General features: G+C 38.3%; 1 protein-coding gene across 1 annotated transcript in view; it reads left to right on the top strand.

The window, feature by feature from the left end:
* Nucleotides 1-13,299, top strand: part of GBE1 (1,4-alpha-glucan branching enzyme 1) — a 316,473-nt gene that overhangs the window by 271,142 nt on the left and 32,032 nt on the right. The window contains exons 13-14 of the mRNA XM_066241074.1: nucleotides 7,164-7,348; nucleotides 9,168-9,298. Of these exons, the coding sequence (XP_066097171.1) occupies nucleotides 7,164-7,348; nucleotides 9,168-9,298 (316 nt within the window). The remainder of the gene's footprint in view (nucleotides 1-7,163; nucleotides 7,349-9,167; nucleotides 9,299-13,299) is intronic.

The following is a 13,299-nucleotide window of genomic DNA, read 5'->3' as shown; positions in this document are numbered from 1 at the left end:
CCGTCACCCTCTATCTAGTTCTCTGTGCCCCTCCCCCTCCCCCTAACTCTCTCCCTCCCTCCCTCCCATGTCCTCCCTCCCCCCCCCACCCTTGGTAACCACCACACTCTTGTCCATGTCTCTTAGTCTCATTTTTATGTTCCACCAATGTATGGAATCATGTAGTTCTTGTTTTTTTCTGATTTGCTTATTTCACTCCTTATAATGTTATCAAGATCCCACCATTTTGCTGTAAATGATCTGATGTCATCATTTCTTATGGCTGAGTAGTATTCCATAGTGTATATGTGCCACATCTTCTTTATCCAGTCTTATATTGAAGGGCTTTTTGGTTGTTTCTATGTCTTGGCCACTGTGAACAGTGCTGCAATGAACATGGGGCTACATGTGTCTTCACGTATCAATGTTTCTGAGGTTTTGGGGTATATACCCAGTAGAGGGATTGCTGGGTCATAAGGTAGTTCTATTTGCAGTTTTTTGAGGAACCACCATACTTTCCTCCATAATGGTTGTACTACTTTACAGTCCCACCAACAGTGAATGAGGGTTCCTTTTTCTCCACAGCCTCTCCAACATTTGCTATTACCCGTCTTGTTGATAATAGCTAATCTAACAGGAGTGAGGTGGTATCTCATTGTAGTTTTGATTTGCATTTCTCTAATAACTAATGAAGCTGAGCATCTTTTCATATATCTGTTGGCCATTTGTATCTCTTCCTGGGAGAAGTGTCTGTTCATGTCCTCTTCCCATTTTTTTATTGGATTGTTTGTTTGTTTGTAGTTGAGTTTTATGAGTTCTTTGTAAATTTTGGATATTAGGCCCTTATCTGAGCTGTCGTTTGAAAATATCAGTTCCCATATAGTTGGCTGTCTGTTTATTTTGATATCAGTTTCTCTTGCTGAGCAAAAACTTTTAATTCTGATGTAGTCCCATTCATTTATCTTTGCCTTCACTTCTCTTGCCATTGGAGTCAAGTTCATAAAATGTTCTTTAAAACCCAGGTCCATGATTTTAGTACCTATGTCTTCTTCTATGTACTTTATTGTTTCAGGTCTTATATTTAGGTCTTTGATCCATTTTGAATTAATTTTAGTACACAGGGACAGGCTGTAGTCGAGTTTCATTCTTTTGCATGTGGCTTTCCAGTTTTCCCAACACCATTTGTTGAAGAGGCTTTCTTTTCTCCATTGTGTGTTGTTGGCCCCTTTATCAAAGATTATTTGACCATATATATGTGGTTTTATTTCTGGGCTTTCTATTCTGTTCCATTGGTCTGAGTGTCTATTTTTTTGCCAATACCATGCTGTTTTGATTATCGTGGCCCTATAATATAGTTTAAAGTCAGGTATTGTAATGCCCCCAGCTTCATTCTTTTTCCTTAGGATTCTTTTGGCTATTCGGGGTTTTTTATAGTTCCATATAAATCTGATGATTTTTTGTTCCATTTCTTTAAAAAATCTCATAGGGATTTTGATGGGAATTGCATTAAATTTGTATATTGCTTTGGGTAATATGGCCATTTTGATTATATTTATTCTTCCTATCCAGGAACAAGGAATATTTTTCCATCTCATTGTATCTTTTTCGATTTCCCTTAACAATGCTTTGTAATTTTCATTATATAGGTCCTTTACGTTCTTTGTTATGTTTATTCCTAGGTATTTTATTTTTTTTGTTGCAATCGTGAAGGGGATTATTTTTTTGAGTTCGTTTTCTAATATTTCATTGTTGGCATATAGAAAGGCTATGGACTTTTGTATGTTAATTTTGTATCCTGCGACCTTACTGTATTGGTTTATTGTTTCTAATAATCTTTTTGTGGAGTCCTTCGGGTTTTCGATGTATAGGATCATATCATCAGCAAAAAGTGATAGCTTTACTTCTTCTTTTCCGATATGGATGCCTTTTATTTCTTTGTCTTGTCTGATTGCTCTGGCCAGAACTTCTAGCACCACGTTGAATAAGAGTGGAGAGAGTGGACAACCCTGTCTTGTTCCTGATTTAAGATAGAAAGTCCTCAGTTTTATGCCGTTTAATAGGATGTTGGCTGATGGTTTATCATATATGGCCTTTATCATGTTGAGATATTTTCCTTCTATACCCATTTTGTTGAGAGTCTTAAACATAAAATTGTGTTGTATTTTATCAAAAGCCTTTTCTGCATCTATTGATAAGATCATGTGGTTTTTGTTCTTTGTTTTGTTGATATGGTGTATTACATTAACCGTTTTGCGTATGTTGAACCATCCTTGAGATTCTGGGATGAATCCCACTTGATCATGATGTATTATTTTTTTAATATGTTGTTGTATTCGGTTTGCCAGTATTTTGTTTAGTATTTTAGCATCTGTATTCATTAGAGATATTGGTCTGTAGTTTTCTTTCTTTGTGCCATCCTTGCCAGGTTTTGGTATGAGGATTATGTTGGCTTCATAAAATTTGTTTAGAAGTATTGCTTCTTCTTCAATTTTTTGAAAGACTTTGAGTAGAATAGGAACCAAATCTTCTTTGAATGTTTGATAGAATTCTCTGGTATAACTGTCTGGGCCTGGATTTTTATTTTTGGGAGGTTTTTAATAGTTTTTTCTATTTCCTCTCTGCTAATTGGTCTGTTTAGGCTTTCTGCTTCTTCATGACTCAGTCTAGGAAGGTCGTATTGTTCTAGGAATTTATCCATTTCTTCTAGATTGTTGTATTTGGTGGCATATAATTTTTCATAGTATTCTACAATAATTCTTTGTATTTTTATGATGTCTGTGGTGATCTCTCCTCTTTCATTTTGGATTTTATTTATTTGAGTCCTGTGTCTTTTTTCCTTGGTGAGTCTTGCTAAGGGTTTGTCAATTTTGTTGATCTTTTCAAAGAACCAGCTCCTTGTTTTATTGATTTTTTCTATAGTTTTTCTGTTCTCTATTTCATTTATTTCTGCTCTGATTTTTATTATCTCCTTTCTTCGGCTGGTTTTGGGTTGTCTTTGTTCTTCTTTTTCTAGTTCCTTAAGGTGTGAAGTTAAGTGGTTTACTTTGGCTCTCTCTTGTTTGTTCATATAGGCCTGAAGTGATATGAACTTTCCTCTTATTACTGCTTTTGCTGCGTCCCAGAGATTCTGATATGTCATATTTTCATTTTCATTTGTCTGTATATATCTTTTGATTTCTGCACTTATTTCTTCTTTGACCCATTCATTTTTTAGAAGTATGTTGTTTAGTTTCCACATTTTTGTGGGTTTTTCCCCCTCTTTTTTGCAGTTGAATTCTAGTTTCAAGGCTTTATGATCAGAAAATATGCTTGGTACAATTTCAGTTTTTCTAAATTTGCTGATATTGTCTTTGTGGCCCAACATATGGTCAATTCTTGAGAATGTTCCATGTACACTAGAGAAAAATGTATACTCTGTCGCTTTGGGATGAAGTGTCCTGTAGATGTCTATCATATCCAGGTGTTGTAGTATTTCGTTTAAGGCCACTATATCTTTATTGATTCTCTGTTTGGATGACCGATCTAGAGCCGTCAGCGGTGTATTGAGGTCTCCAAGTATGATTGTATTTTTGTTAGTTTTTGTTTTAAGGTCAATAAGTAGCTGTCTTATATATTTTGGTGCTCCTTGGTTTGGTGCATATATATTAAGGATTGTTATGTCTTCTTGATTCAACTTCCCCTTAATCATTATGAAATGACCATTTTTGTCTCTGAGTACTTTTTCTGTCTTGTAGTCAGCATTATTAGATATGAGTATTGCTACACCTGCTTTTTTTTGGGTGTTGTTTGCTTGGAGTATTGTTTTCCAGCCTTTCACTTTGAATTTGTTTTTATCCTTGTTGCTTAGATGTGTTTCTTGTAGGCAGCATATAGTTGGATTTTCTTTTTTAATCCATTCTGCTACTCTGTGTCTTTTTATTGGTAAGTTTAATCCATTTACATTTAGTGTAATTATTAATACTTGTGGGTTCCCTACTGCCATTTTATAAATTGCTTTCTGTTAGTTTTGTATCTAGTTTGATTCTTCTCTTTTGTTTTTCTATCATTTGTTTTTGTTTGTTTGTGTTCCATACTTCTTTCCTCTGTTGCTACCTTTTTTAAGTCAAGTGTTTTTGTGGTGTTTTTTTTAAGGGTGGTTACCATTAAGTAATGAAAAGGGTACCTACCATATTCATTGTAGTACCCTATCTTATAAGTATTTCTGCACTTCATCGTCCTTTGCTACTGTTAATCTCCATCCTCTCCCCCCTTTTTTTCCTTTGTTGTCACAGTTTAAGTTTGGTTTTATTGTGTTCTTGGTGGAGCTGTTACTTGTGGTGTTGTTTTCTTTTGTTCTTTGAATCTGGTTGGAAAACCCCCCTTAGTATTTCCTGGAGTGGGGGCTTTCTGTTGATAAATTCTCTCATCTTTTTTGTATTTGTGAATGTTTTTATATCTCCTTCATACTTGAAGGATAGCTTTGATGGGTATAGTATTCTTGGCTGAAAGTTCCTTTCTTTCAGGGCTTTAAATATTGGGGTCCACTCTCTTCTAGCTTGTAGAGTTTCTGCTGAGAAATCTGATGATAATCTAATAGGCCTTCCTTTATATGTTGTACTCTTCTTTTCCCTGGCTGCCTTGAGAATTTTTTCTGTCATTGCTTTGTGTCATCTTTATTATGATGTGCCTTGGAGTGGGTTTGTTGGGGTTAAGAAAACTTGGTGTTCTGTTTGCTTCTTGAATTTGAGGCTTTAGTTCCTTCCACAGGCTTGGGAAGTTCTCGTCTATTATTTGTTTGAGTATATTCTCCATTCCATTTTCTTTCTCTTCTCCCTCTGATATACCTATTATTCTTATGTTATTCTTTCTGATGGAGTCAGACAATTCCTGTAGGGCTTTCTCATTTTTTATTATTTTTGAGTCTCTTTCTTCTTCTCTCTGTTGTGCCTCAAGTTGTTTGTCTTCTATTTCACTAATCCTATCTTCAATCTGGGCTGTTCTGTTAGCTAAGCTTGTTACCTCGTTTTTCAGCTCGTGAATTGAGTTTTTCATTTCTGTTTGATTTGTTTTTATAGTTTCAATTTCCTTGGTAATATATTCTTTGTGTTCATTGAGTTGTTTTCTGATCTCCCTATATTGCCTTTCTGTGTTTTCTTGTATATCTCTGAGTATTTTTAAGATTTCTATTTTAAATTCTCTGTCATTTAGCTCCAAGGCTTCCAATATGTTAAGTCTTTTCTCCATAGATTTTTCCACATCTATTTGTGTTACCTCTCTTTCTTTTGTATCCATAATATTCGATTTCCTCTTTCTTATCGGCATCTGAGGATAGTCTTATTGATAGCACGCAGGCGCACTCCCTGGCGGCTTGAATGAGCGTCGCTGTGGTAGCTTCCTCCACACCCTCGTCTCTCAGATTCAAGTGATAACAGTCCTTTTGCTTTCCGTTTGTGTGGAACTCCGGAATGCTCCGAGGATAAATTTTTCTGTTTCTAGTTGATAAATTTGTTGTGATTTAGGGGAGAGCTGTCGGACGCGCTTCTCACGGCGCCATTTCCGTGACGTCACTCCAATAAAATCTGAAACAGGAGCCTTCCTTCCACACAAAATCTCTGGTCTCTTAATATTATTCTCCACTAGTGGAGATCCCGCTAGGACATGGACATGTAGTGCTCCCTAGACTGGCAGTGACACCGTTATCTGGCAGGCCTGTGCCTCACTGAAATCCTGCAGGTGCATCATTTTTCCGCTGGAATGGATGGTGGAAAAGGCGATGCCATGGGTACAGCTCGGGCCCACGGAATCGGGCTCTGGCCCCGCCCAGGACTCCTCCGTGTACGGAGTTCCTTGTGTCACCAAAGGGATGCTCAAGGAAACAGAGGCTCAAGAGTGCACTTGGTTCCCTCCTCCGTCGTGCAACGGGCCACATCATAAGATACAATATTTAAACCGGATACTGAAATATCACAAAGTGTTTGTAGACACTAATTATTATGCAACGGCTGTAGACATATTTGTTTGGATGTCATTTTTAGGTTGATGACTATGGTCCTGGAAAGTGAATTGTAAATTACAGTGTTTCTTCCCAGAGGTTGCCATACAAAGCACCTCTAAATAAATTATTTCACGTTACGTGCTAGCGTACAAATTCTTATTTTTAGAATGTTAATATACTAGTTTCTTTAAAGTAGAACACACTTGTATCAGCTACAGCACTTTCTAACTCAAAGGAGAAGTTTGTCTAAGAAGATTGTAATGCCAAAGGGGTAACTGAGAATGAATTTTAGAAAGTGGTGTTTCATTTTCGTGGGAAAAAAGCCGTAGAGGAGAAATCCAACTTGGGGGAAACAAGAGGAGCCAGTCTAGTCAATGACAAACTGTAAATTTGATTATCAAAATGGTTACTATGTGTTATTTTATTTCATTCTGCAAGTGCTCTGGGTTTCTGGTTTTCATCATTATAACGAGAAATAATATTTAAACGGACTCCCCAAAAGGCGTCCCAGTTACACACACACACACACACACACACACACACACACACACACACTGGAAATTAAAGATACACTTCTAGCGAAAGCACGCACATCTAAAGCAGAACATGAACAATGAGAGTGATGGCTTGGGCTTCCGTAGCACCTGCAGTTTCCAGCGGATGTGCCTAACGTGGTGAGGTAGAAAGAACTTTGGATTTAATCAGCAGAACTGAATTTCAGGGGTTGCTTTTTCACTTACCATCTGTATTAGGTGGAAGACACCCCTTAGCCACTGGAGCTTTGGATTTCTCATCTGTGAAATGGAGATGATAAAGACTTTCCTTGAGAATCAAAAAAGAATGTACAAGTAAAGCCGCTGGAAATTATAAACCATTCTCGAGATTTCAGAGATTAGAGAAATAGAGATTTTAGAAATTACTCACAGATTATTTCAGAGATGAAATAAGTATGAGAGGGATACCTGTTCTCAAAAATGGAAATACACGTCCGGGCTAAAACCGCCCCCTGGGCTTCGGAGTCCCAATGTGGTCGGTCCTCTTTGTGTTAGAACATGCTGTTTCTGAACCAGGGCACAGCTCTATTAAATCATAATCTAAACTGATTATAAGGACTTCAAAACAATACAATTATTCGAGTTATCTTAGTAAGAAATGCCAACATTACTAGGCAAAGTTTATATTTGTTTTTTTGGTTTTTGTTTTAATTCAGGTAACGAATTTGGGCATCCAGAATGGTTGGACTTCCCACGGAAAGGAAATAATGAGAGTTACCATTATGCCAGAAGGCAGTTTCATTTAACCGACGATGACCTTCTTCGCTACAAGTTTCTGAATAACTTTGACAGGGACATGAATACGCTGGAAGAAAGATGCGGTTGGCTTTCTGCTCCACAGGTAAGCTCTTGCTCTAAACGTTATGTTTTAGTCACCAACGTTGTACAAATGCAGAAAGGCAATTGATTTAATTCCGTATGCAGGTGCTCCAGCCAGCGCTGTGTTCTTCATTGTGTAGTGCCCTGTAGGGTACTTCGGGTTGTCAAAACATGTTATTGAAGTCTCTCCCATAAAGGATGAAAATCTTCAACATAATGCCCTGCTTACTTTCCTGTTTATTTTGTTGTTGTTGTTTAAATTTAGTCATTTTTATTTCAAATTGGTTAAAATCAATGACAAAAGCTCTGCATGGAATCCATTTTGGAAATTGCTGCTGAAACATTTTAATTGTTTTGACTTTTTCTTATATATGTAAATAATGATGCCGTCATAAAAAGACTTACTTTGACAACAGGTAGATTTCTTTATTCCTTTTTTTCCCTTCCTTTTCTGGTCTCTAACTTGTCATTTCAATAGATGCTATTATTCCTGCATGCTGTTTTGTATTTTTCATGAGCTTGCCTCTCCTCTGGAATTAAAGTCTCAGTTTTCAATAAGTTTTCAAAAATGTAATTAACAGGTGCAAATTTATACAGGCTTTTTTTTTCCCCCTTGCAAAAATTAGCATGTAGTATGTGTTACTTAGAATCCATTAACTTTTTACTGGTGCTGTTTGAAATTGCTTGTTGATGTGTTTTCACTTTGGTGTCTATGATTTTTTTTAAAAATGGTTGAACAAAGAGGTACTTGTCTATTTAGTAAGATTGGCTACGTGACATGGACGCCCTACTCACGTTTATTAGCAATGCTATTTCCCGAAGAGAGAGCACAAGGTGCTCCTTTTCGGCAGGAACAATGTTGAATACCAAAAGGCGTGCTGTTTACTCTAGAGCCTGAGTTCCCATTTCTAAATTACCAGGAGTGGGGCTGCTGATGTGCATAGAAATCAGTCCTCGCAAGCCTGGGAATGGAGCAAAGTGGTGTTGAAAAAGGCTTTGCACCTGACCCCGGGACACATGATCTATAATACAAGAAAGTGTATAGATGGGATCTCTATTCAGAACTTATCTTTTCTGCCTGACCTGTGGTGGCGCAGTGGATCAAGTGTTGACCTGGAACGCTGAAGTCACCGGTTCAAAACCCTGGGCTTGCCCGGTCAAGGCACATATGGGAGTTGATGCTTCCTGCTCCTCCCCCCTTCTCTCTCTCTCTCTCTCTCTCTCTATCTCTATCTTCTCTAAAATGAATAAATATAAAAAAATAATAATTAAAAAAAAAAACTTATCTTTTCTTAGGAAAATAGGTATTGTAAAGGACTTTGTGTTGCCATCCAATCTGACAAAGTTATGCAGTCACGCAGAGTTTTGAAAGATGACCGTAACTGCAGCAGCCTCAGGATAGTAATGTTACATTATATTTCGCAAAGTACTTTTGTGTATCTTACTTCATTAACCTGGATCGAAGACTAAAATCTTAAAGAAAATGTACTTATAAGTCAATCCAATATGTATAAACAAACACTTTATATATACCGTGGCTACCCTGTTTTTTCTTAAAACGTAAGCCAGAACTCTGATCATCTGTGCTTTGTTTGAAGTTGGCAACGGCTGGTAAGTTATTCTATTCTTTAAACAGTTTTTGAGACCGTTACTGTCTTAGAGCTTAATTTGGGAAAATTACAACATTTTCAAAAAATATAATGTGCTGCCATTTTCATTTTTGGCTTAATAACTAACAAAGCTATTCACAAAGACAAAAACAAGTTGTTTTTTTTATAAATAATTTACTTGTGATAGCACCTAGGTGTTACTAATTCTCATATATCTCCTAATTCTTGAAGGCCTATGTGAGTGAAAAACATGAAGCCAACAAGATCATCGCCTTTGAGAGAGCTGATCTTCTTTTTATCTTCAACTTTCATCCGAGCAAGAGCTACACTGATTACCGCGTGGGAACGAGATTGCCAGGGAAATATCCTTTTTGTTGCCAGTGAATATAACTATCTGCATGCGCCATAGAGAATAAGAAAGACTGATACTGATCTTGATGTCCGTAGCTCTCAGTTTCCTTATCTGAAAAATGAGGGCCTTGGAATGGTTGATCAATAAATCTTTGCTCAGCTCAGTAATACTGAATTAATCCTAAACTCCATTCTGGTTCTAAAAAGAGCGATTCCAGACATGGATAAAAATAGTTTGATCCAGTATGCAAATACAAGAGACAATTGTAAGTTGTTGTTGTTTTTTTCTTTTGGAAATCTTTTATAAGTGGCCTCTGAGAACTGTCTTCTTTCTCCTTCCCTGTTGAGAGAGAGGCAGAGGTAAAGAGAGCTTCCTTCCTTCTTTCTCCTCCCCGTCTTCTGGACGCAGGACTTAGGACTTAGCTCACATTTTGGGGTCTGAATTGGTAACAGATCAGGGCAAGGGAATGTGGAGCGACGGAAACAGCAGGGGAGATGTTTCTGATATCCGTATATACTCGTTTACTCATATACTCATTGCACAGACAGACACTCACACAGCACCTGTGTGCCGGCTGTGTGCTGGTCGCTGCACACACAGGAATTTTCCTGGCTAATCCAGTCACTGCACTCAACAGAGCTTTTAAATTAGCAAAGAAGAAAAACTTAATCATTGCAAACTGATAAGTTGACAACTGTTACAAAAGGAAAAGTACAGTGTATTTTAAGAGATTATAACTCAGCCAGCCCACGGGGGAGGATGATAGAGCTGGGGCCCGGCAGCAAACAGCACAGATTTTTAAGTAGTCAGTAGAAAGAATGTCCTTCTCCCTTGGAGCGCTCACAATGATTAATGCCTGCCCTCTGAGCACCATGGCTGATGCCGATGTGAAGTCCTATGTGTCAGGGTCTCTGTAGCTACAAGAAGATAAACCCCCTGTTTGAGTGGCTCAAACAGTAAGGAAAATGTATCTTCCACATAATAAAAGCCACACGGTAGTGTGACCCCAGCACTGTGACAGTTTCATTAAGTTTCCTGATTCATTCTGTCTTTCTGCTTTCAACTTTCCTGGTGTCAGCAATGCCCAGGCCCAAGGCCTGGTCCTGTTATAGTAGTTGCAAGGTTATAGCCACGTTTCCAGATGTCACCTTCTGACACAACAGACGGCAAATAAGTATTATTTTCTGTGTCTTTCTCAAGAATGAAGTTACGTTAGCAAATTTTCTTTCATATTGTGTATGTACAAATAGATAGCTAAAGAAAATCAACGTGATATTATCTGTACTAAGAAAGACCTGTGCCTGACCAGGCGGTGGTGCAGTGGATAGAGCGTCGGACTGGGATGCGGAGGACCCAGGTTCGAGACCCCGAGGTCACCAGCTTGAGCGCGGGCTCATCTGGTTTGAGCAAAGCTCACCAGCTTGGACCCAAGGTTGCTGGCTTGAGCAAGGGGTTACTCCATCTGTTGAAGGCCCACAGTCAAGGCACATATGAGAAAGCAATCAATGAACAACTAAGGTGTCGCAACGAAAAACTAATAATTGATGCTTCTCATCTCTCTCTGTTTCTGTCTGCCTGTCCCTGTCTATCCCTCTCTCTGACTCTCCCTCTGTCCCCGTAAAAAAAAAAAAAAAAAAGAAAGAAGGAGCTGTACTGTTTCAGGAAGCAAACGTTTCCACACTTACCATTCCCATGCAGAATGTGAACAAATGTAGACCCTAGCAATTCATACACACACAGGACTCTATGCAGCTCCAAACTGCTAAAGTAATGCCCCTAGACCAGTGTGTTCTAATTGCCGGAAGTTTAATTTCAGTCCACGAAAGAGTTAAGCACCCTGATGTTCTGTGAAGATTATAGACAAAATGATCTTAGTCGAATTCACTTATGCTCAGGGTGACTTCTGCCTAAGCAGTCCCCAAAATAATTCTTCTCTTTTTACCTGTCCCCGAGTGTAGGAGAGATTGAAAGGCACTTCCCTAGACAAAATCCTTATCTACCTAGTGATGTAATATAATCAGAATACCATCAAAATATAATATTGATTGTAATCAAGTCAAAATACAATCAACAAAAATACATTTACAGAACAATTACAACCAAATGCAATCTTTATAAAACAACTATCCTTGACCCTTAAATGGGGAAGAAGTGATGTATCAAACTAAGCTGTTCTGTAAGGCATGATGCAGTAAGTGGGGAGGGGACAGGATCCTCAAAGGGACAACAGAGGGCCAAGGAAAGAAAAACAAAGGGAGCTTGATTGGTTGATTGACTTATTGGTTCATTGATTTAAACCTAGTTGGGGGAAGGAGTTAGGAGGAGAGTGAGAAAGAACGATTGTTTGAGGAAAATATTTTTAAGCCTGGACCTTAAAAAAAATGGATAAAATTATAGTAGAAAAATTTGAAGAAGGCCATTTCAGCTGTGAGAAGGCATAAGTATTCTTACATAATGGACAGCACAATACAGTAATTGGGAAATGATGATCATAAAGAGTATACTAGGAACTAGGCCTAATAGTACATCAAGATCACATAATAGAAGATTTCAGTGCCATATTTAGGCTTCCTATTTTTGTTAGTTTATAGTGAGTCACTGCAGGTTTTGAGCTAGGGAGCTCCTTGGTAAGAATGTAGGTTTTAGGGAAAAGTCTCATGTACCCAGTGTGTAAGAGAGCTTTCTTGAGGAGTTTGGAAGTACAGATATTAATTATCAGAAATTGCAGTACACAACATAGTTAGTGCATTAGCTAAAGTAATAGCAATAGAATAGAAGAGGTATGTGAAGCCCTTTCTTGTCATGATAGAACTCAGCAATTCTTTGGACATGGGGTATAGAAGAGAAAATATAAGGTTTCACTTTAAACAGTTGGAAGAGACCTTGGCTGGTTGGCTCAGTAGAAGACCATCAGCCTGGCGTGTGGAAGTCCTGCGTTCAATTCCTGGACAGGGCACACAGGAAAAGTGCCCATCTGCATCTCCACCCTTCCCCCTCTCCTTTCTCTCTATCTCTCTATTCCTCTTCCACAGCTAAGGCTCCATTGGAGCAAAGTTGGCTCAGGTACTGAGGATGGCTCTATGGCAGGGGTCCCCAAACTTTTTACACAGGGGGCCAGTTCACTGTCCCTCAGACCGTTGGAGGGCCGGACTATAAAAAAACTATGAACAAATCCCTATGCACACTGCACATATCTTATTTTAAAGTAAAAAAGCAAAACGGGAACAAATACAATATTTAAAGTAAAGAACAAGTAAATTTAAATCAACAAACTGACCAATATTTCAATGGGAACTATGCTCCTCTCACTGACCACCAATGAAAGAGGTGCCCCTTCCGGAAATGCGGCGGGGGCTGGATAAATGGCGTAAGGGGGCCGCATGTGGCCCGCGGGCCGTAGTTTGGGGACCCTTGCTCTATGGCCTTCGCCTCAGGTGCTAGAATGGCTTCAATTGAGCAGCACCCCAGATGGGCAGAGCATTGCCCCCTGGTGGGCATGCCAGGTGGATCCTGGTTGGGCGCATGTGGAAGCCTGTCTCTCTGCCTCCCCCCTTCTCACTTCAGAAAAATACTAAAAATACATAAATAAATAAATAAACAAACAGTAGGAAGAATGGTATGTTATTACAGAACATAGCAAAGGAGGAGGAGTAACTAGTCAGGAGAATAGAAAATACAAGTTTAATTCAGGATCATTGACAAAGAAATCTCAATAATGATGTTTAGAAGAAAAAAATCTTGGCCCAAACTGCATTGATTCCTCATCTGGACACTATGTAACTCTAACAGATATTATTAAGTGAAAACATATAGTTGTTAGTAGAACCCACCCAAAAGTTAATTTTATTTAGTGAAAAAAGTTACGCTGTACTTGCAAAACTAGTTTGGTTTTGAGGAAACTTTACATGAATTGAGTCTTCTGAAATTTAGTGATTTGTCTAAATGTCTATAGGCACCTATTATGCAAAAACTATTCACGTTAAAAAAAAAACCACTGCATGCTTCACATTA

The sequence above is a fragment of the Saccopteryx bilineata genome, chromosome 8, assembly GCF_036850765.1.
Source record: "Saccopteryx bilineata isolate mSacBil1 chromosome 8, mSacBil1_pri_phased_curated, whole genome shotgun sequence".
NCBI classification, from domain to species: Eukaryota; Metazoa; Chordata; class Mammalia; order Chiroptera; family Emballonuridae; genus Saccopteryx; species Saccopteryx bilineata.
Note: the sequence above shows the minus strand (reverse complement) of the source record. Positions and strands in the feature narration are given on the sequence as shown.